At 43.4% G+C, this 21,122-nt stretch overlaps 1 protein-coding gene and 2 non-coding genes across 4 annotated transcripts; 1 reads left to right on the top strand and 2 right to left on the bottom strand.

The window, feature by feature from the left end:
- Positions 1 to 970: 970 nt before the first annotated feature.
- Positions 971 to 1,111, bottom strand: LOC114238150 (U4 spliceosomal RNA). The gene has a single exon (XR_003623563.1). It is a non-coding gene; the product is annotated as a U4 spliceosomal RNA (small nuclear RNA).
- Positions 1,112 to 1,803: 692 nt separating this feature from the next.
- LOC114238151 (U4 spliceosomal RNA) lies at positions 1,804 to 1,944 on the bottom strand. The gene has a single exon (XR_003623564.1). It is a non-coding gene; the product is annotated as a U4 spliceosomal RNA (small nuclear RNA).
- A 3,832-nt stretch (positions 1,945 to 5,776) lies between these two features.
- SIRT4 (sirtuin 4) lies at positions 5,777 to 12,810 on the top strand. Of its 2 annotated transcripts, none has more exons than XM_007183982.2 (4): positions 5,777 to 5,845; positions 9,246 to 9,470; positions 12,237 to 12,531; positions 12,658 to 12,810. In XM_007183982.2, the coding sequence occupies exons 2-4, from the start codon at positions 9,247 to 9,249 to the stop codon at positions 12,808 to 12,810; spliced, it is 672 nt and encodes a 223-aa protein (XP_007184044.2). In that variant the 5' UTR covers positions 5,777 to 5,845; position 9,246. The 2 variants fall into 2 exon arrangements, with proteins under 2 accessions (XP_007184044.2, XP_007184043.2); XM_007183981.3 differs by having other exon boundaries at positions 9,246 to 9,743.
- The last annotated feature ends 8,312 nt before the right edge of the window (positions 12,811 to 21,122 follow it).

Below are 21,122 nucleotides of genomic sequence, written 5' to 3'. Positions count from 1 at the left end.
TGATTACTGTAGCTTTGTAGTATAGTCTGAAGTCAGGGAGTCTGATTCCTCCAGCTCCATTTTTTTGCCTCAAGACTGCTTTGGCTATTCGGGGTCTTTTGTGTCTCCATACAAATTTTAAGATGATTTGTTCTAGCTCCGTAAAAAATGCCATTGGTAATTTGATAGGGATTGCATTGAATCTGTACCCCCTCGTCACTTTAAAAACGAAGTATTTGGATGAGTTGTTTTCAGATACCCATCTGTTCTTACGAACCTGTGACCCTCTGAAAAGTCCAGTTCAGTTGTGATGGAAGCGGAGTTGATCATGAAGCAACTGGGAACTTCCAGATGATAACTACTGCAACCGAAATTCCTTTTGGTGCACTGAGGAACCTTCGGACTGCGCTCCTATTAACGAAAAAAACAACGCAACCCGGTTTGTCCAAAAGCAAGTATACTCATAGCCGATAAACACTTAAACCCACTCCTAATTCTTTTTTTTTTTTAACAAATTTATTTATTTTATTTATTTATTTTTTGGCTGTGTTGGGTCTTCGTTGCTGTGCGCGGGCTTTCTCTAGTTTTGGTGAGCGGGGGCTACTCTTGCTGTGGTGCGCGGGCTTCTCATTGCGGGGGCTTTTCTTGTTGCAGAGCATGGGCTCTAGGCATGCGGGCTCAGTAGTTGTGGCTCGCGGGCTCTAGAGCACAGGCTCAGTAGTTGTGGTGCACGGGCTTAGTTGCTCCCCGGCATGTGGAATTTTCCCGGACCAGGGCTCGAACCCGTGTCCCCTGAATTGGCAGGCGGACTCTTAACGACTGTGCCACTAAGGAAGTCCTCCTAATTCTTAGTAATAGAAATAAACCGCAGAACCACTTCGACAAGAGTAAACAGTGAATTTTTAGGAAATCCACAAAAAATGAAATACTCACTACACTGTAGTAGAAAACATACCAAACACACAGCTGCTATTAAACCTGCACCGGTCAGTCTCCGTAGAGACTGTCAAAAATTGCCAATGCCGACTATATTTCAAGTCGTCATGGCGGGGTATTGGGAAAAGTTTTCAATTAGCAATAATCGCGCCTCGGATAAACCTCATTGGCTACGATACTGCCACTGCGCAAAGCTAGAAAACGTGAGCACGCACCTAGCTCTGCCATGGATGACAACTGCCTTTACCGTGAGGGTGAGCGACTGATAACGAGCTGGGAAATATGAAGCACTTCCTTGCAAGAACTTATGTTTAAGACCCGCCTGCGCGAAAAGGTTCTAGTTTTAAAATTATCTGTTGTCGAACACTAACGTTTTAGAAATACGTACGCCTTCGCAAAGGATGCTGGGGAATCTCATGCAAATTACCATGACGTCACCAGGACGGTCTGGCTGAGACTCGTGTTCTAAAAAACACTGGCAGGAGAACGAAAACACAGAGTTAACCGAAATGAGATTGGTAGGTTGAGGCGTGGGTACTGAAACCAGAAAATAAAACTCTCAGGAAAGACATTAGAACTTTAATCCGACAAAAACAAAATGTAACATGCCGACATAAAAAACAAACAGCAGAAACTGGATAACAGACATGAAGAGAACACCTCACGAAGTGAGTCGTGGACTTGAAAGCGAAAAACACGTCTTGAAGGTTTTCAGAAAGCGAAAAACACGTCTTGAAGGTTTTCAGAAGAGTAAGTCTGTTTCGTAACGGTGAACATAGAAAATTTAGCACTACACTGCTGGTGATTCCATAATTCCAGCGTAACCCTTTATTGAATCACGTTGGTTGCAGAGCACACACTGTCTCATTTTCAACCTACATTGTTCAGTCTCCGTAGAGACTGTCAAAAATTGCCAATGCCGACTATATTTCAAGTCGTCACGGCGGGGTATTGGGAAAAGTTTTCAATTAGCAATAATCGCGCCTCGGATAAACCTCATTGGCTACGATACTGCCACTGCGCAAAGCTAAGGAAAACCGCCCCCTACTCATCGTTCCCAATAAGCAAGGTTCCTATTACAGAAAGGTGAGTTGGAGCCTCAAGGCAAAACCCTTAATTATTAATGGGCTGAAAATTATACAACCATATTAAGATGTCTCGGAAATATATAATCTGTTTCTCGTATTCAGCTGCTTGATTTCACTTAGTTTTGAGTGGAGAATGAAGCAAAGCATTGTGGGAGGGAACATGCTAATAAACTTAATTCAGACTATAAATTGGGGAGGATGAGACATGTGCTCAGTGTAAGAGTGCTGTGGTAAAATATATATAACATAAAATTTACCATTTGAACCACATCTAAGTTCAGCAACCATCACCACTGCACATCTCCAGAACTTTATCATCACCCCAAACAAACTTCCCATTAAATGCTAACTCCCCGTTCCTCTCTCCCACAGACCCTGGCAATCTCTATTCCACTTTCTATAAATTTGGCAACTCTCAGTATCTCACGTAAGAGAATCACACAATTTTTTGTGTCTGGCTTATTTCATACATTGTTTTTAAGGTCCATCCATATTGTAGTATGTTTCAGAATTTCGTTCCTTTTTATGGCTGATATTCTACTATATGGAATTTTGTTATCCATTTATTCTTTGATTGACAGGAGGTTGCTTCCACCTTTTGGCTATTGTGAATAATGCTTCTATGAACACTGACATACAAGTATCAGTTTGAGTCCTTCTTTTCAATTCTTTTGTGTATATATCTAGAAGTAGAATTTCTGGATGATGTGGTAATTCTATGTTTAACCTGAAAGGGTTTTCTGTGGACATCTTAATTCAGAGGAGAGAGGCTCTTTCTACAGTTCATGAGTTTGAAGTAACTTTCACTGTTACTGGCTTGGCAAGTGGAAAGCTACTAGAAACCTATGTCTGAACTTGTTTCAGCTCTGAGCTGTACTCTCCAAAAGACTTTTGGTTTTTGCTACTCACTAAGATGCAACTAGTACTCTGAGAAAATATTTCCCCCAAAATTTCATTATGAAAAATTTCAAACATGAAACGTTCAAAGTATTGCTCACTGAACATTTATGTAGTCATCAACTAGATGTAAAAATGACATAAAAAGGCCTATTTGATGCTGATGTGTAGTTAATTTTTTTCCCACAGCCATAATTGGCAGGGTAGGAAAAAACAGCAGAAAAAAAGAAAGGCTAACAGTCTGATTAATTTAGAATATTTGATTTTGATCCAACCAAGGACTTTGTCATTAATTCCTAGTGTGGTGGAGTTGTGAGAAATAAAAGACTAGGGTCATCCAAGGAACTTCTCAGCCCTTGAGAATGTCTCGATTGGGTGGCTCATTACACCCTGTCAGTAGCTATCAAGGGAAATTGTTTCACCAGTTGTCTTGGATGACTTCATCTTCCACAGATGACTTCCCATCACTAAGAAAAATAGAAAACTCAGCTAACTTCTCCCCAGAACATGAAATTCTTTGGGGCCTAAAAGCACAATAATCCTGTGTTCCTGGCCAGTCTTTTAATGATGCTTATTCCACTTGAAGAACTGGAAAAGTAATGTGGCTCTGAAGTTTTCCATAATAAAATTTGCCTGGGATTGGGCGTAGTGTCATGTTTTGACATGTCCATAGGTTTTAATCAAACACCCATGTGTGCAGAAAATATTCTGGATTACAATTTTGTTTTCTTTTTAAAAAATTTATTTATTTTTGGCTGCACTGGGTCTTCGTTGCTGTGCGCGGGTTTTCTCTAGTTGCGGCGAGCGGGGGCTACTCTTGTTCAGTGCACAGGCTTCTCATTGCGGTGGCTTCTCTTGTTGCGGAGCACAGGCTCTAGGCACGCGGGCTCAGTAGTTGTGGCTCGTGGGCTCTAGAGCGCAGGCTCAGTAGTTATGGCGCAGGGCCTTAGTTGCTCCGCGGCATGTGGGATCTTCTCGGACCAGGGCTCAAACCCATGTCCCCTGCACTGGCAGGCGGATTCTTAACCACTGCACCACCAGGGAAGCCCTATAATTGTTTGACTTCATAAAAGTTCCCAGTCTACATTTTTAAAAATTAATTTATTTGTTTTTATTTTTGGCTGTGTTGGGTCTTCTTGCTGTGTGCGGGCTTTCTCTAGTTGCAGCGAGCCAGGGCTACACTTTGTTGCCGTGGGCGGGCTTCTCATTGTCGTGGCTTCTCTTGTTGCAAAGGATGGGCTCTAGGCGCGCGGGCTTCAGTAGTTGTGGCACACAGGTTCGATAGTGCAAGCTCAGTAGTTGTGGCGCACGGGCTTAGTTGCTCCACAGTGTGGGATCTTCCCGGGCCAGGGATCGAACCCGTGTCCTCTGCATTAGCAGGCAGATTCTTAACCACTGCGCCACCAGGGAAGCCCCCCAGTCTATATTTTAATCCTTTTTTTTTTTTTTTTTTCCCAGCCAATGTGGTCAGGTTAACTAAGGTACAAAAGACTCATGTCAGGTGGTTCTCTCAGCCCAGTGACCTATTTGAGGTGTGGCTGGAGGTATTGCTCCCAAACTACTGAAATGGGTTACTTTACCAATATTTACTGCTATGCATTCAATGATAGTCAGACTCTGACTCCAGCTTTCATACTACTCCTCTGGGCTTCAGTTTTGTTTGTTTTTGGCGGCACCGAGCGGCTTTCGGGATCTTAGTTCCCCGACCAGGGATTGAACCTGCGCCCTCGGCGGTGAAAGCTCGGAGCCTAACCACTGGACCTCCAGGGAATTCCCCTCACTTCATTTTAAAATGGGGGAAGTGGTTCCTTAGAGTGGTCTTCAAGGTCAGTGCTAGCTGTTTTAGAACATATCCTTTGATATGTTCTAAAACACTTAGAAATCGATGTCTTATTTAGGCAATGCTACAGATCAGTGGTTCTCACTGGCTACATATTAGAAACAACTGTGAGGTTTGTAAACCGACTTGGTGCCCAAGTGTCTCCCCAGACCAATTAAATCAGAATTTCTGGGGGTAAGACCCAGGCATTGTGTTGGTTAATTTAGTAAAAACACAAGATGAGAAATAAGGGACTTCCCTGGTGGTGCAGTGGTTAAGAATCAGAATCTGCCTGCCAGAGCAGGCGACATGGGTTCGAGCCCTGGTCCAGGAAGATCCCACATGCTGTGGAGCAACTAAGCCCATGTGCCACAACTACTGAAGCCGGGGCGCCTAGACCCCGTGCTCCGCAACAGTAGAAGCTACCACAATGAGGAGCCATCACACCACAACGAAGAGTAGCCCCCACTGGCCGCAACTAGAGAAAGCCTGCACAAAGCAAGGAAGACCCAAACATGAAGACCCAACCACGAAGACCCAACGGAGCCAAAACAAACAAACAAAAAAGATGAGAAAATTGGAGAAGCCACGTGGGTAAACACATTAGTCCCTGTATATTATATTTCGCTTTAATTGTTCATTTTAACTGTAAAAACATCAGTTTTTCAGCTATTTGTGAATGTATTTCTTCACAACTCACTTCAAGGTGGGAACTTGATTCCGTTTCCATGAGTGGAAAGGTTCGTAAACACTGAAGTTGAGGATGAGTCAAACCTAGATCCATTACTAAAGCTTCTAAAGAATGAATTCCTAAGTTAACGCTGTTTGGATGTACTATTTTGCACTCAGAACATTGACGTCCAAGCTCTAACCGCTTCTCTCTCAAAGAGATGATGGCTTAGTAGACAGCTGCACATCGCGTACCAGGGTTCGAAGCCTCTGATCAGAAAAGGTCAACAGGGGGCGCTACTGGACAACCTGGGTCCCTCTATTGTGAAGCCCAGAGGATTGTGGGACTTGTAGTTTTTCTTGCATCATTTCAGGTTAATGAACTACATTTCCCAAAGTGCAGATACAGCCAGTCGGTCCCCCTGTCGGGCGCGGAGTGTCCCTTAAGCTGTGAAAGGTAAGTGAGTTCTCTGTGGGCTGCAGGTTTCTATAAACTGAGGATTCCACTTCTCCTCTTTGCCCTTTGATGGGACCTGGGAGAGAGCAGCTGTTCCAACAGAGCGTCTTTTCATCGGGGTTTCCCGAGCCCTCCGGTCTCAGAAATCGGGATTAACTATTTGTTTAGCTGTTCACGTGTTGCTGTGGAATGTCAGGGAGAAGTCAGGGTCCTGATCCCAGATCTGGAAAGCCCAGCATAAAATAATGTTTACATATGGGGTGCGTGTCACTAGAGAATTTCTGCATTTTATCGAATACTACATAAAGGCCTTGTTTTTACAGCTAGAAAAAGCTGGGGGTAGAATGCCTTGTCAGGTCTCACTACCCTTCACCTTGTCCAAGAAGCCCTATTTGCAATTGAGGGTAAACTAATAGAATATGGGGGAAATAGAATAAAAGGTATGCATGTGCTTAATTACATTGATAAAATCAAAATCCCGAAAAGTCTGAGCAACAGTTTCATCAGCTAAACTGGAACTCTAATGTGCTTCTTTAGTTTATTAAGAAATAAGATAATTCTGATTTATAAAATGGGAAGTAGGTTTATGGGACATACGGTCCCCCAAGGGATGGTATTAACTAAAAATATAAATGTATTCCTCTGATAGAGACATCTTTAGATGTAGTCATATATTAACAATGAGCAATTAAGGGACTTAAAAAAGATATTGAGAAAAAAAAAAAAAAAGATATTGAGGTAAACCATTAACTTTTTGAAGTTTATAAGAAATTCAGTTCTGACCAGCCAGGTGTTACTGGGAGAGGCAGAATAGGCCTTATATTATGCTAGAATTCTGCTTTATCAATTTTTTAGTTTACCTCCATCCTTTTTAAAATAGATCTTATTTTTTAGAGCCTCCCCCCTTTCTTTTCAGAAACCAAAATATGCAGTTTCCCTTGGATGCAGAAAGCCTTGGCAGATTTGCCAGCCATAGTTAATTTCCATCTGATGGCCACAGCATAGGAGAGCTCTGGCTGTAGGTTCTTAGGAGATCAGGAAGACAGGATTGGCTTGGGCTGTTATGAAAGAGTCTAGTGTGGGGACAAAGTTTTATTTTGTGGAACATATTAGAAATTCTTGACCAAAACAAATTATTAAAAAGATAATAAAAAGGTAGGCTTGTTGTTTCAGGTTGGACTTCAAAGGACCCAGGAGGGTGTGGAATCAGTTTGTACTGGTGAGGGCCAGTTGTTAAATATTTGGGAATTTACTAGCCAGTTGTTAGATAAACCATTGGTAGCCTGAAACTGGCCACGATAGGATTATTTTCTTTTATCTTTTTTTGAGGGGGAGGGTAAAGGGGAAGCCAGTTTACCAACACACTCCTAGCAAAGGTCAATTTTTTCTCTAAGCCTGGGGCCCCAGTGTTCAATACATCTGTGAGTTATTAGATGCTGAACTAGCTCACACCCTTCCAGATTTTACCAAAGATTGATTTGGATTACAAAGCAAGATTATAAATACACTCTAAGTATCTGTGGGGGGAAGGGGGCTGTACCTTTCAAATGAATTGTTTGTCTGGGAGCTGTCCTTCCAGGTACTGCGGTCATTGATTAATTCATTATCAGTAGGCTGTTCTCATAAGCATGGAATCCACCACTGGAAATATGGTCTGGTTGGATAGCTTTCTTTTTTTTTTAAATTATGTTTGCCTGCATTGGGTCTTCATCGTTGCGCGCGGGCTTTCTCTAGTTGCAGAGAGCGGGGGCTACTCTTCTTTGCCGTGCAGGGGCTTCTCATTGCGGTGGCTTCTCTTGTTGCGGAGCATGGGCTCTAGGCGCGTGGGCTTCAGTAGTTGTGGCACGCGGGCTCAGTAGTTGTGGCTCGCGGGCTCAGTAGTTGTGGCTCGCGGGCTCTAGAGCGCAAGCTCAGTAGTTGTGTTGCATGGGCTTAGTTGCTCTGCGGCATGTGGGAATCTTCCCGGACCAGGGCTCGAACCCATGTCCCCTGAATTGGCAGGCGGATTCTTAACCACTGCGCCACCAGGGAAGTCCCTGGATAGCTTTCTTATTAGGTAAAAACCTGTACTCCTCTCCAGTACATTTTTCTCATACCTAGATATTATCTTCCAGAGGACAGTATTGTATGCAATGCCAACAAATTCCTATTCCCCAGCCATTTCTCAATATCATGCTGTTGGCTCTTGTCACCCTTCTCATAAAATATTTCAAAGTACCAGTTTGCTGATTATTAGATACCTTTTGGGTTGGCAGCTTCCAGATGTAAGTTGAAATCTCATTAGTAACCTGCTCCCAAATCCCGTTTAGGGTGGGCTGTTCTGGGGAAATAAGGATGCTACCCAGCCATTCTTTATTTTTTAGTTTCTTGCCTAGAGTTAGTTAGGGTTTGTCTATATATTTTTAGGCTAAGCTTAGCCCTTTTTTATCTCTATTTTGTTGATAATCGTGTGCTCTTTCATTTTTGTCTAGATCAAGGGCAACATGAGGGAGGCATATGTTTAAGTTACCTGCCCTAGTTCACTTTGTCTATTTAATTTCAAATATGTTTTCTCCAAATACTATATGACTGCTAAGTAATATGGTCCAGATATTGGAGTTTTGTCTATCTTTAAGGCAAAGCATTCCACATTTTAGCTTCTCTTCAAACTTCTCCATTCTTTTCTCCCTGTCCCTCCCCCTCCCCCTGCCATTCCCCTCCCCCTCCCCCCCTTTTTTTTTGTGGGGGAAGTTTTTTTTTCCGTTGTCTCATGGCTTTTGGCATTTCTGTACTTCCACTGTTCTGGGCATACTAGAGCATCTGCAATCCAAACATTCCTCTAAGAAATTACTTTAAAAAAAATTTTTTTTTTTTTTTGCATTGCCTGTGGGATCTTAGTTCCCCAACCAGGGATTGAACCTGCGCCCTCAGCAGTGAAAGCGCAGAGTCCTAACCCCTGGACTGCCAGGGAATTTCCCGCCACCAATTTTTTTTTTTATTGTGGAGATAGGTAATATAATGAACCCCCATCCATGGACCCATCACCCAGCTTCAACAATTAACAACCTTTGGTTAATCTTGTTTCATTTATATACTCCACATTTTGTTTACCCAATCATCAGTTTTGTGGGGTTTTTTTCATTAAATTAAAATTTTAAAAAATTTAGGTATAGTTGAAAATTTCAGGTGTACAACATAGTGATTCATAATTTTTAAAGTTTATATTCGATTTATAGTTATTATGAAATATTGGCTATATTCCCTGTGTTGTACTATATATCCTAGTAGCTTATTTATTTTATATACAGTAGTTTGTACCTCTTAATCCCTTTCCCCATCTTACCCCTCCCCCCTTCCCTTGGTTACCCTGGTTTTCAAAACCCAGTTTCTCACTTGATGCTTTTTTTTTTTCCCTCTCTAGAATGAGGATGAGCTTTGGGTTGACTTTCAGGACAGCAAAAGGCCGCTGGGTGGCGAACCTCAGCCAGCAGTGCTCACACGGATCCACTGGGTTATTTGTGCCACCAAGTCCTCCTCTGGACTCTGAGAAGGTCAAAGAGTTACAGCGCTTTATCACCCTTTCCAAGAGACTCTTAGTGATGACCGGGGCAGGAATCTCCACTGAGTCGGGGATCCCAGACTACAGGTCAGAAAAGGTGGGACTTTATGCCCGCACGGACCGGAGGCCCATCCAGCATGGGGATTTTGTACGGATCGCTCAAATCCGCCAGCGGTACTGGGCGAGAAACTTTGTGGGCTGGCCTCAGTTCTCCTCCCACCAGCCTAACCCTGCACACTGGGCTTTGAGCAACTGGGAGAGACTCGGAAAGCTGTACTGGTTGGTGACCCAAAATGTGGATGCCTTGCATACCAAGGCGGGGAGTCAGCGCCTGACAGAACTCCACGGATGCATGCACAGGTGCAAGAAAGCCTAAACAGTGTAAATGCAGACATGTGCTCCATAAGAGCAGGGACCTTGGCCGTCCTGATCACTGTTGTCTTCGTTAGACCACGAGGAAATGATTTGGGAGGAAGTTGTTTACTTTGGAGTTGATCCCAGCAAACTCAGTGAGGGAATGGGAAGTGAAACAGGGAAAGTGGGAAAGGCAGGGTAAGGTTTTGCTCATGAGTGGGTTACTGCTTGGGGCATCTGGGGCTCAAGCGTGTCAAGGGCTCTCTGACTGTAGAGCAGCTTCAGAACCATCTCACTGGAAGTCAAGGGGAACTGGGGCGTTTATCCACTGCCTCCCATCCTTCATTGGCTGAGGGTCACTCGGGGGGAATTAACTCCCTAACACTTGACTCTGCTCCTCCGGAGAAGGCTTCCATGGCCAGGGAACTCCCTAAACAGGAGAGACACAGGAACTTATAAGAGAACTGTGGGAGGTGCCCTCTCAGTGTCCCGAGGGAACTATGAGCAGAGCACCAACAGCATATGCTACAAACTGCTGGGTCTCCAGTGCCTAGACACATAGATCACAGGATAGCCAGAACCCAATAAGTATTGATGAAATGACCATATGTAGCCCTGGCAGTAACTGGTAGCTAATTGGAGACTGTTTCCTTATCTTTAAGCCCCAGAGATCATCCTCTGAGGACTGAAGTCAGTCTGCCAGTCATAAAATACTTATTGGGTGTCTGCAACACGTGGTGTGCTACGGGTGTGCCACTTGCTGGTGTGGAGAAGGTCAAAACCAAAATATAAAACGTGGTCTGCTTTATATGCGAGAATTTTGTAATCTGGTGGGAGACCCAAGAATAACAGGTTTAACAACAAACCACTCCACACGTGATTGTTAAATTATGTGGTTCTTGATAGACATGTTTTACAGGTTCAGAGAAACAGAGTTAGTAAAGATTGGAGTAATCAGGAAAGCTTTTATGGGTGAGGTGGGGCTGGAGAATAGCTCAGGTATGACTAGGCAAAGGAGGGGAAAGAGGGCTTTCCAAATGAAGGGAACTTGTAGAGTCTGGCCTGGTCTCATTGGAGGCTAGTATGAAATCAGATTGTCTGGGAAGGCTAGACCCAAATCCTGGATGCATTTGAAAATCATGCAGTGCAATTTGGGTCTGTTGTGAGAGACCAAAGGGTACTGTTAGTGGTTTCTGAGCAAGAAAGCAATATGATAAAAATAGCATTTGAGGAAGCCTGGACAGGATTAGAGAGTTAGAGTGGCTCAGAAAAGTCAGCCGGAAAGACTCAGACTAAGGTGGCATCAGGGGATGGGAGAGCTAAGGATGGCTATGGGTCCATTAAAATTTTTTTTTCATGATGAAAATTTCAAACATCCACAAAAGTAAAGAGAGTAGTGTGATGAACTCCCACATACCATCACCCAGACTCAAAGAGTTTTATCAAGATTTTATCATGTCTACTTATCCTTTCTCTGTCTCTTTTTAAATATTTTAAAACAAATCCAAGACTTCTTGTCATTTCATAGGAGGCCTTTTAAGTTAAAAAAAAAAAGCCAACACAGTCTGATGATTGACTAGATAGAGAGTAAAGGGAGAAAACTGAGTAACAAGTTTTTTTCCAAGGGTTTCAGCCCAAGTAACTGGAGGACGGTGATGGAGAAGCTGGGGAGGGGGATTGAAGACAGAAGTTAAGTTTGACAGGACCATCAAGGAGACTTGGACTAAAGTTTGGGGGAGAGGGCAGGAGTGGAGTCCTGTATAGAGGAGGAAACTGTTAGCACAGAGGCACTGCAGCAGTGACCACAGAGACACCCCAGGGAGGGACAGTGGAAAGAAAACAGGTTGGAGGCTGGAGGAGCAGAAGAGGAACCAACTTCCATTTTTCTTTCAACAGCTATTTAGTGAGTGCCTGCCATGTGCAGGCACTGTTATGGGCGATGGGCACAGAGCAGTGGACAAAGGACTCAAATTTCTCTTTTTCTTTTTTTTTGGAGGGCCATGCAGCTTGTGGGATCTTATTACCCTGACCAGGGATTGAACCTGGGCCCTGGCAGTGAAAGCCTGGAATCCTAACCACTAGGCCACCAGGGAACTCCCCAGAAAGTGTTTTAAAGAGAAGATGGCAATGGACAGCATCAATTACAGCAGATGATTAGAGCAGAGGATGGAGGGGGAAGGGGGAAAAAAACCCTGGTTTTGGCACTAAGGAAATTATTTGGTAAAGGCTTTGCAGTCGTGTTAAGGACAAAAGTGAGCTAGCAGAAGGTTTAAGCAGGGAGTGTGTAGTAAGGAAACAGACGCACGTTTTTCTAGAAGGTTGGCAGTGGAAGGTAGGTGGTAGCTAAAGAGGTCATGAAAAGGTATTAATAAAACGGGGAAAATACGGTGGACGTCAGGGAAAGAAAGTGGTGACGGAGGAGCTAGAGATGGTTGGGGATGAAAGGTCTTCGGTAGCTTCGTGCCTCCCCAGCACAGTTGGCCTCCTCTCTGGTTTCAGGGTCCTCTGCTTGGGTTGCGGCGAGCAGACTCCCCGAGGGGCGCTGCAAGAGCGGTTTGAAGTCCTGAACCCCACCTGGAGCGCTGAGGCCCATGGCCTGGCTCCGGACGGTGACGTCTTTCTCACCGAGGAGCAGGTACAGAGCTTCCAGGTCCCGCCCTGCTCTCGATGTGGGGGCCCCCTGAAACCAGACGTCGTCTTCTTCGGGGACACGGTGAACCCTGACAAGGTTGATTTTGTGCACAGGCGGGTAAAAGAAGCCGACTCCCTCCTGGTGGTGGGATCGTCCTTGCAGGTAACTGACTTGGTGTCGGGATGGTAACTGCCCCCTTTGCGGGCTGGGGAGCCCGGGAGAGGCTCCCTATTGGTTTATCTCTTCCTGCCTCTCGAGAGCTCTTACCTGCGTCTTCTGCTCCGACAGGTATACTCGGGCTACAGGTTCATCCTCACTGCCCAGGAGAAGAAGCTGCCAATCGCAATACTGAACATCGGGCCCACGCGGTCGGACGACTTGGCATGTCTGAAACTGGATTCTCGTTGCGGAGAGCTGCTGCCTTTAATAGACCCACGCTGACCACAGCCTGATATTCCGGACCCGGAAACTGGGACTTTCACTTGAATTCTGCTGCTAATGGTAAAATGCCTTCTCGGATACCAGATTCCAGTTCCTGCTCAACTGAGAGCACTGATAAAAGAGAGAAGAGTCTAGGTTTCTTAATGTATGGCCATTCTTAATTGAAACTAATTTTTTAATGTGCATTACGCTATATTGTTCGAAAGACTGATTTTTGAATTCTAGGCACATAGCTATTTAAGACAATGTTCCAAAATCTGCCATTGCCTTTTTCCCCATTTTTAAAAAATAACAGCTTTACTGAGATATAATTCCTAGGCCATGAAGTTCACCCTTTAAAAGTACACTTTAAAAGTATATAATTAACGTGTTTTTAGTACACTCACAAAGTTGCATATTAATCACCACTAATTCCAGAACATTTTCATCATCCCAGGAAGAAACCTTGTACCCATTAGCAGTGATTCCCCATTCCCCACCCCCTGGTCCCTGACAACTAATCTTCTTTCTGTTTTTGCTTATTCTGGACATTTCATACAGTATGTAGCCTTTTGTGTCTGGCTTCTCCACTTAGCATAATGTTTTCAAGATTCATCCATATTGTAGCATGTGTCAGTAGTTGTATCTATTGATATTGTCACCTATGAGTACAACCACTTTAAAAAAATATAACAGCTTTTTTTTTCAGCTTTGAGATATAATTCACATATCATACAGTTCACTCATTTATTGCATACAATTCAATAATTTTTAATATATTCCCAGAGGAGTACAGCCAGTTTGAAAAAGACTTTATTTTTTTAGAGCAGTTTGAGGTTCACAGCAGAATTGAGCAGAAAGTGCAGGGAGTTCCCATGTACTCCTTGCCCCTGTTCACTAACATGGTATTTATCGTTTACCTACTGAAGGACATCTTGGATGCTTCCAACTTTTTGGCAACTATGAATAAAGCCATTGGACTTCCCTGGCGGTCCAGTGGTTAAGACGCTGCGCTTCCACTACAGGGGGCACGGGTTTGATCCCTGGTCGGGGAACTAAGATCCCACATGCTGTGCAGCGTGGCGGAAAAAATAAAAAAAAAAAAGCTGCTATAAACATCCATGTGGAGGTCTTTGTGTGGATGTTAAGTTTTCAACTCATTTGGGTAAATACCAAGGAGTGAGATTGTTGGATCATATGATAAAAGTATGTTTAGTTTTGTATTCTAAAGTGGCTGTACCATTTTGCATTCCCACCAACAATATGTGAGAGTTCTGGTAAAACCACTTTTTAAAAACCATTTTAAATGAAGTATACTGACATACAGAGAATCGCAGGCATCATGAGTAGACAGCTTGATGAAGATGTAGAGCATCTAAATCAAGGAACAGAACACTGCTAGCACCCAAGAAGTCCCCTTGGCAAATCACTTTTTAACTAGTTCTTGTTACTAGAATAATACATATTTATTACAGAAAGTTTAGATGATACAGATAAGTAAAAAGGACTTTAATACAAATTACCCATAATCCCACTACCGAGATAACCAAAATCTAACATTCTGGTATAACTAAATCTAAATCTGTTCTTACAAAAGTTGAATCAAGCAGTACAGTATTTTATTACATCCTGTTTGCACCTAACAGTACAGAGTGGCCATCTTGACATGCCCTAAATGCTGTGGTTTTTTTGAATGGTAGACTGATGTACACAATCATTTTCTCCACCCCACTGGCAGCTTACTTTGGCATTAACTTGTTTCATTTCTTTTCAGATCCCTAAGGATTCATCCCTGCTTCCTCTAACTGATCCAGGCGTACCAACTGTCGCCTGCAGAGGGCAGCAAACCGACATCTCTCTGCCAGCCCATCTCTGAACCCCGCAGCTTTCAGAGCCCAGGAGTTAAAATCCTCCCGCTAATGAGATTTGCCCCTGAAGAGGACTTTTTCAAAACTGCAGCTTCTTTTGATAGGAAAACTTCTTTCTCTCCCTTTTATTCTCATCAGGCAGAAGAAATAGCCCAGGAAATATGTACCTCCAGAGTACTAACCTAGGGATCTCACTAATGTGGGTAAGGGGGGAAGGAAACGACTTAATTTATAATTCTGAATGCTTAAATGTCTTTAACTGAACCATTCTGATATATTTTTTGAAAAGACGAACAATGATATGAATGAATTTTTTATAAACCAAGGAATAGAGGAAGCATTTTTTTAAATAGCACATTAGGTATGTGGGCTGTACTTTTATATTTTTTAATCAGCTAAAAGTGAATGTGGCTTTATGACACGGTTCTCTAAGGATTTCTGCTTGATTTCAGCTGCCAGAATGAGACTGGCCTTGAACCTGGTCTGCAGAGAGGAAACAGTGAATTCCCAAGTGGGTTCTTAAATTGATTTGTTTCTGCTGAGGGAAGCAGCAAGACTTGTTTGATTACTGTGTTAGCCAGAGAGAATCATTGTCACAGGCTAAAGCTTTCTGCACGATCTCATCAAAAAGCGAAGCAGATGAAAGAATCACAGCCTATTCTGGGTAGTCTTTTGTCTAAAATCAGGGCAAGCAATACATGTTCATCCTGCATCTGCCTAGGAAGCAAATTTCAGTTGACTGGGATAACCCAAGGTCTTGAAAACACAGTGTTCTTTTCACCTGCACAGCTGTAGGTTCGCTCATAACCATTCATTAATTCTGGAGAAGCATAAGGCTGTGGTAAATCTCACTCCAGCTTTTTCGCAGATAGAGATGCTAAGATGCTCTGAACCAGATTTGCTCAGTTACCCACAGTCAGTACCACCAATAATTGCATTCAAATCTGGGTCTTTTGAATCCCAAGCCATTCTCATCCACAAATCTCATAAACGGTTACTGGCCAACACTGTATTTAGGTACTAAGGCTACAAAGATACAACTCTTGCTCTCAAGTGGCTCACAGAGGATGTGTTATCTCCCCTACCCTCATCCTTTACCAGAATATGCCACAGAGTCATGCATGGAATGACAGGAGAGAAAATTTAGTCCATCCCCCCTTCATTTTATTTTTGAGGAAACTAAGATCCACACTTACCGAAGGCCACGGTGTGTAGTTTCAGAGCCAGGACGAGAATCTGAGTAGATCTTCCTCCCAGTTCTTTTAGACAGCAACGCTTCCTACTTGTCTGAAGATTATAGTTAGAAGGAAGTCACCCTGAAGTAGAAGTAGAAGCCAACAGTACACCCGGCCAGGAATGGTTAAAATGTGGGCAGTGGAGAGCAGGTTAGGCTGCGAGGGAGGGAAGGCAGGCTCTTTCATCACCTAATGCTGGCACGATTTATGAAACCGAGTCTTGAGGGCCTTAGGAATGTTTGGTTTGTTCATATTTCCTCCTGAGATGGAATTCTTTGCAAAAAGTTTGTCTCAAGAGAAACCTGGTATTTCCTGAAGCTGATGCTTCTCAGGTCTCCTTACTTTACATCTTTTGCTCTCCACCAGCACAGCAGTCCCCAACCCGCTGTAAGTGCCCTCGGTTGGAATAACAGACTTCTACTAGCGGGTGCTATCAGCTTTCACTGCCCTGGTTACATGGTTGTAACTGCATAAGCCCAGCTTTGGCTGTGACTCTCAGTCATATCCTTCCTTGTTGCTTCCACAACTGCTCTGCTATCACAGTTTTAGTAAGTACAAGTCATGAAGGCAAACAAGTACAGAATACTCGAATCTCCTTCCCACTAACTCATATTCCTTCTTTCATGCTGTCATAAATTGAATATCCTCTCAGTTCTCCCTTAAATAACAGCATTTGTTGGGACTTCCCTGGCGGTCCAGTGGTTAAGACTCCGTGCTTCCACAGCAGGGGGCACAGGTTTGCTCACTGGTCGGGGAACTAAGATCCCATGTGCTATGTGGTGCAGCCAAAAAATAAATAATAAGAAATAAAATAATAGCATTTGTTGAACACACTACATCCCAAGCATTGTGCAAAATATTTTACAACATGTCAGCTCACCTAATGAGTTAATCCCACATGAGATGCTTGGACATGCATAAAGGTCAGTCTTCAGTGAATGCCAAATGTTTCCTGAGAGGATCAAAGTCAGGACGGATAGGAAATTCAACACTCCTAGGTAGGGTGACCAGCCATCCCAGATTGCCCAGTACTGAGGGGTTTTCCTGATGTAGGACTTGCAGTGCTAAAACAAAGATGAGTTGGTCACCTTGCTCTGAGGAATAGCAAAGGTTGCCACCAGCTATAATAGTTAATTCCAGATATATTATTCTTGTTGAGATTCAAGACGGTGCTCTGAGATCCAGATTGTTTCCATAATTTCTATGTCACAAAATAGATCAATTCCACTTAATGAAGAAAAAAAAATTAAACTCATCCAAGAAAGCAGAGTGTTGTTTTTTTTCTTCTCGATTTATTAGAAAAGGAATATAGCACAGCATTGAAACTTTTAGAAAATAGACAGACTTGGATTTCCAACCCTGTCTTGCTACTTAGTAGTTAGGTGAACTTGGGCAAGTTGTTTTATCTAAACTTCAGTCTCTATAAATGAGGATAACAGGAGCTACCCAATTGGGTGGTTACGAAGACTAAACAAAGTAATGATGCATGTGTAGCTCACAGCACAGTGCCTGACAGAGTAAGCAGATGTCAGCCATTATCACTAGGATGTGGGAGGGGAAGCCGTCCTACCTGCCAAACCTTTGTCTCCTATTGAGTATTCCTTTGAGTAGACTCACTCGGATCTTCCCCAGAGCCACTTTTCCTTTTTGTGTACCTGTTTGTCTTAAAAAAATTACAAAAGCCAAGCTTTGCTTGATGTAATAAAGCCTTTCTAAAGAAAATAAAGCATATTCTTCCAGAAAACAGAATCCTCCTATACTACTGGTGGGAATGTAAATTGGTGCAACCACTGTGGAAAACAGTATGGAGATTTCTCAAAAAACTAAAAATAGAACTACCATATGACCCAGCAATTCCACTCCTGAGTATATATTGGAAAGAAACAAAAGCACTAATTCGAAAAGATACATGCACCCCAATGTTCACAGCAGCATTATTTACAATTGCCAAGGTATGTAAGCAACCTGTGTCCATCAACAGATGAATGGATAAAGAAGATGTGGTATAAATATACAATGGAATACTACTCAGCCATAAAAAAGAATAAAATTTTGCCATTTGCAGCAACATGGATGAACTTGGAGGGCATTATGCTAAGTGATATAAGTCAGAGAAAGACAAAAACTGTATGATATCACACATGTGGAATCTAAGAAATACAACAAACTAGTCAATAAAACAAAGAAGCAGACTCGCAGATATAGAGAAGAAACGAGTGGTTACCAGTAGGGAGAGGGAAGGGGGGAAGGGCAATATAGGGGTGGGGAGTTATGATGGGATTATATGAAATTGTGTATGAAACTTTTGAAAATTGTAAAGCACTATAGAATTTAAAGCCTCTTTCATTCAAAAAGCTAAAAAAAGAGTATCTTTCCTTCTGTTTCGGAAATAGTATTTATTGAACATTTACAACAAGCACTGTAGGAAGCATTTTACAACGCATTTACTCACCTTATTCCCACAACCCTAAGATCCACGCATTGTTATTTCTTTTGAAAGATGAGGATCCTGAAGCTCACAGACCTTATGTAACTTGCCCAAGGTCACCTAAAGTGACCAGGCCAGTAATCAAAGCCAGTCCAGTTTTGAACTCGCTCTCTCTTTTGAATGTTCTCGAAATTCCGTGGGGTAACTAAGCAACTGTACTTTGAGAAGGAAGAAGGGCAAGGCTCAAGAAACTTTCAGAGTGACCCCAGTTAGGTCCTAAAATATGAATAGGCAATCACCAAGCGGGGAGAGGGAGATCATTCCAAACGGAGGCAACAGCAAAAACAAAAACATGGTCAGAACTGCAAATTCCTTCACCTTTTCTTTTTCTCTCGAAGGCGGGGGTGGAGACTCAAGTGAGAACTTGGGACGCCCCAGAGGCCTTTGGCTCTTCCGAAATTTACTCGCTTCTCTCCTTGGCCATTCCTCCTTTTCGCCCCATTTTGATTTCCTTCACCCCACTTTCCTGGTCCCCTCGGTGCCTCCCCAGGATGAATGAAACGGAGGAGTTACCAGCCGGAATCTAGTAGAGGGAGCTGAGGGAAGAGGTGCGTGTGTGCAGGGAATGAGAGACCCAGAGAGGGATGCGCACGGTAGGAAAGTTGACCCCAACGTCACACGCACAGGAGGTCACTGTCTTTTCACACTTGACTCGCCCACTCTGTCCTTCGGGCCGGATTCTGGAGAAGACCGCACCGGCTCCCACCTTCCGAGGACGCCAACCACTGCGCCTGCGCTGACTCTCCTCCTCCCCCACACCCCCGCCTCCTAAAGAGCGTGAGAGGGGCGGGGCCTGAGCCTGGGAGGCGCGGAGGTAGGCTGGGGACTGGGCCGCTGTTCACCAATAGAAAAGAGGAACCGAGAGCCACGTGCCCAAAAGATACCCAATCATATTTCCCACTCCATAATACTCCGTCCCTGGGGTGTGGCCAGCGAATTGACAGGATTGGGTGCGCACGGTCACGTGACCCGAAAAGGTAAATAAGGCAACGCGGTTTTTCCTCGCCTGCGGAAAATCGTTGCGCGATGCTGTACCTTCGTTGAACAATTATTTAATGAGCATGTGTGATGTGCTAAGCACTGTGAAGATACTGTGGCTTCTGGCATGTACGTAATCCCGACATTGCATTACTCTCGGTCCATTTTATTCATTTAAATCATCCCAGCTACTGTACCAGTGTTTCCCGTATTCCGTTTCCTGTAGTGAGCACCCCGCAGATGCTCATTAAAACCGTTAAAGGAATTTGTTCTCTCTCCCCCAACACTTGGGATGATAAAAAGAGGTAGGTTTTTACGTCAAAGGATATTTTTAGAGCCCAGTTGGAGTACTTGGGTGACTCTCTTCTCTGTTGTTTATCAACCGAAAAAAATAGGAATAAGCAACAGTCCCCTAAAATCTTATTTTTCGGGACTTCCCTGGTGGCGCAGTGGTTAAGACTCTGCGGGCTCCCAATGCAAGGGGCCCGGGTTTGATCCCTGGCCCAGTACTAGATCCCACATGCATGCCGCAACTAAGAGCTTGTATGCCACAACTAAGACCCAACGCAACCAAAAAAAAAAAAAAAAAAAGAAAAAACCAAAAAAAGAAAAAAAAACCCATTTTTTCCCCACCTAAACAGGGGCTTGCAGTTTCCTTTCATAGAAGAAAGACGTTTATAACCTTTCCAGTTCTTTGAAGGATGAGGCCAGATCTAACTTAATTGTGTATCCCTTGCAATCATACTGTAGCACAGTACGTATAGACTAGCCATTCTACCTAGGTTTGATGAATTTGCATTTGACAATAGTCCCGTTCTTGCCTGCCAAAAGGTCCTGAGAGCTAATGACCAACACTTCATTCAGCAATTATTTATTGACTGCCGCATGTATCAAGGACAGTACCAGGCAGATAGGGATACAAAAGTGATTAAGACACCTCATTCTGCCTTCAGCAAATTCATGGTGTGATGGCACTTTTCCTCTAAATTATCCAGGTTTGGGTTCCAATCTCAGCTATCCCATCTATGAAAGGGTGGCCTTTGACAAATCACTTGCCTTTTTGAGCCAGTTTCCTCATCTGTAAAATGGGGAGGTAATAATACCTTCAACTATAGAGCTGTTGTGAGGATGATGAGGTAGTTGTGCCAAATGCTTGGCACAGTCTGGAGCATAGAGCATAGCATATAACATAGAGCATATGTTATGTAGCATATGCCAGTTTGACAGCAAGAAAAAAAAGTTTCAGAGAAGACTAAACTGAAGGCAGCTACTAACAATAAATCATTGTCTTCAGGCCAGTCCCAAATACATTGTGTCCTCAGCATTTTGTACTGTGTCTGGCCCAGAGAGAGTATTCAATAAATATTCATTGAATGGATGAATGAAATGAAGGAGAAATTGGGCCAAAAGACAAATCTGCACACACTCCTTTACTGCCCACCATACACCCCGGAGCCTCCAGTGGTTTAAAACTGCTCAGTGATGACTTCTCATAGTCCACATCGTCCTTTCTCATCTCTTTGCTTTTCCAGTTCAGTTCCCTCTGTGTCCCTCCCCACTCTTTCTGGTGAATTTCAGTACCAGTGCAGTCATAAACCTTTGTAGAGAAACTTGGCCAAGTGACTTAAGTGGTTAAGAACTCAGGCATTGCCAAGCAGACAGATCTGGTCAAATCATGACTCTGCCATTTGTGTGATCTCAGGCAAGTGATTTCTCTGAGTTTTTAGTTCCTCATCCATAAAATGGGGGCAATAACATCGATCT

This window comes from Balaenoptera acutorostrata, chromosome 13, assembly GCF_949987535.1.
Source record: "Balaenoptera acutorostrata chromosome 13, mBalAcu1.1, whole genome shotgun sequence".
Classification (NCBI taxonomy): domain Eukaryota; kingdom Metazoa; phylum Chordata; class Mammalia; order Artiodactyla; family Balaenopteridae; genus Balaenoptera; species Balaenoptera acutorostrata.
Note: the sequence above shows the minus strand (reverse complement) of the source record. Positions and strands in the feature narration are given on the sequence as shown.

Coding starts and splice junctions, on each gene's coding strand:
- SIRT4 (XM_007183981.3), top strand. CDS start 9,247: ATGAGGATGAGCTTTGGGTTGACTTTCAGGACAGCAAAAGGCCGCTGG. Junction 9,744..12,236: donor CTCCACGGATGCATGCACAG/GTGCAAGAAAGC, acceptor CTCTGGTTTCAG/GGTCCTCTGCTTGGGTTGCG. Junction 12,532..12,657: donor TGGTGGGATCGTCCTTGCAG/GTAACTGACTTG, acceptor CTGCTCCGACAG/GTATACTCGGGCTACAGGTT.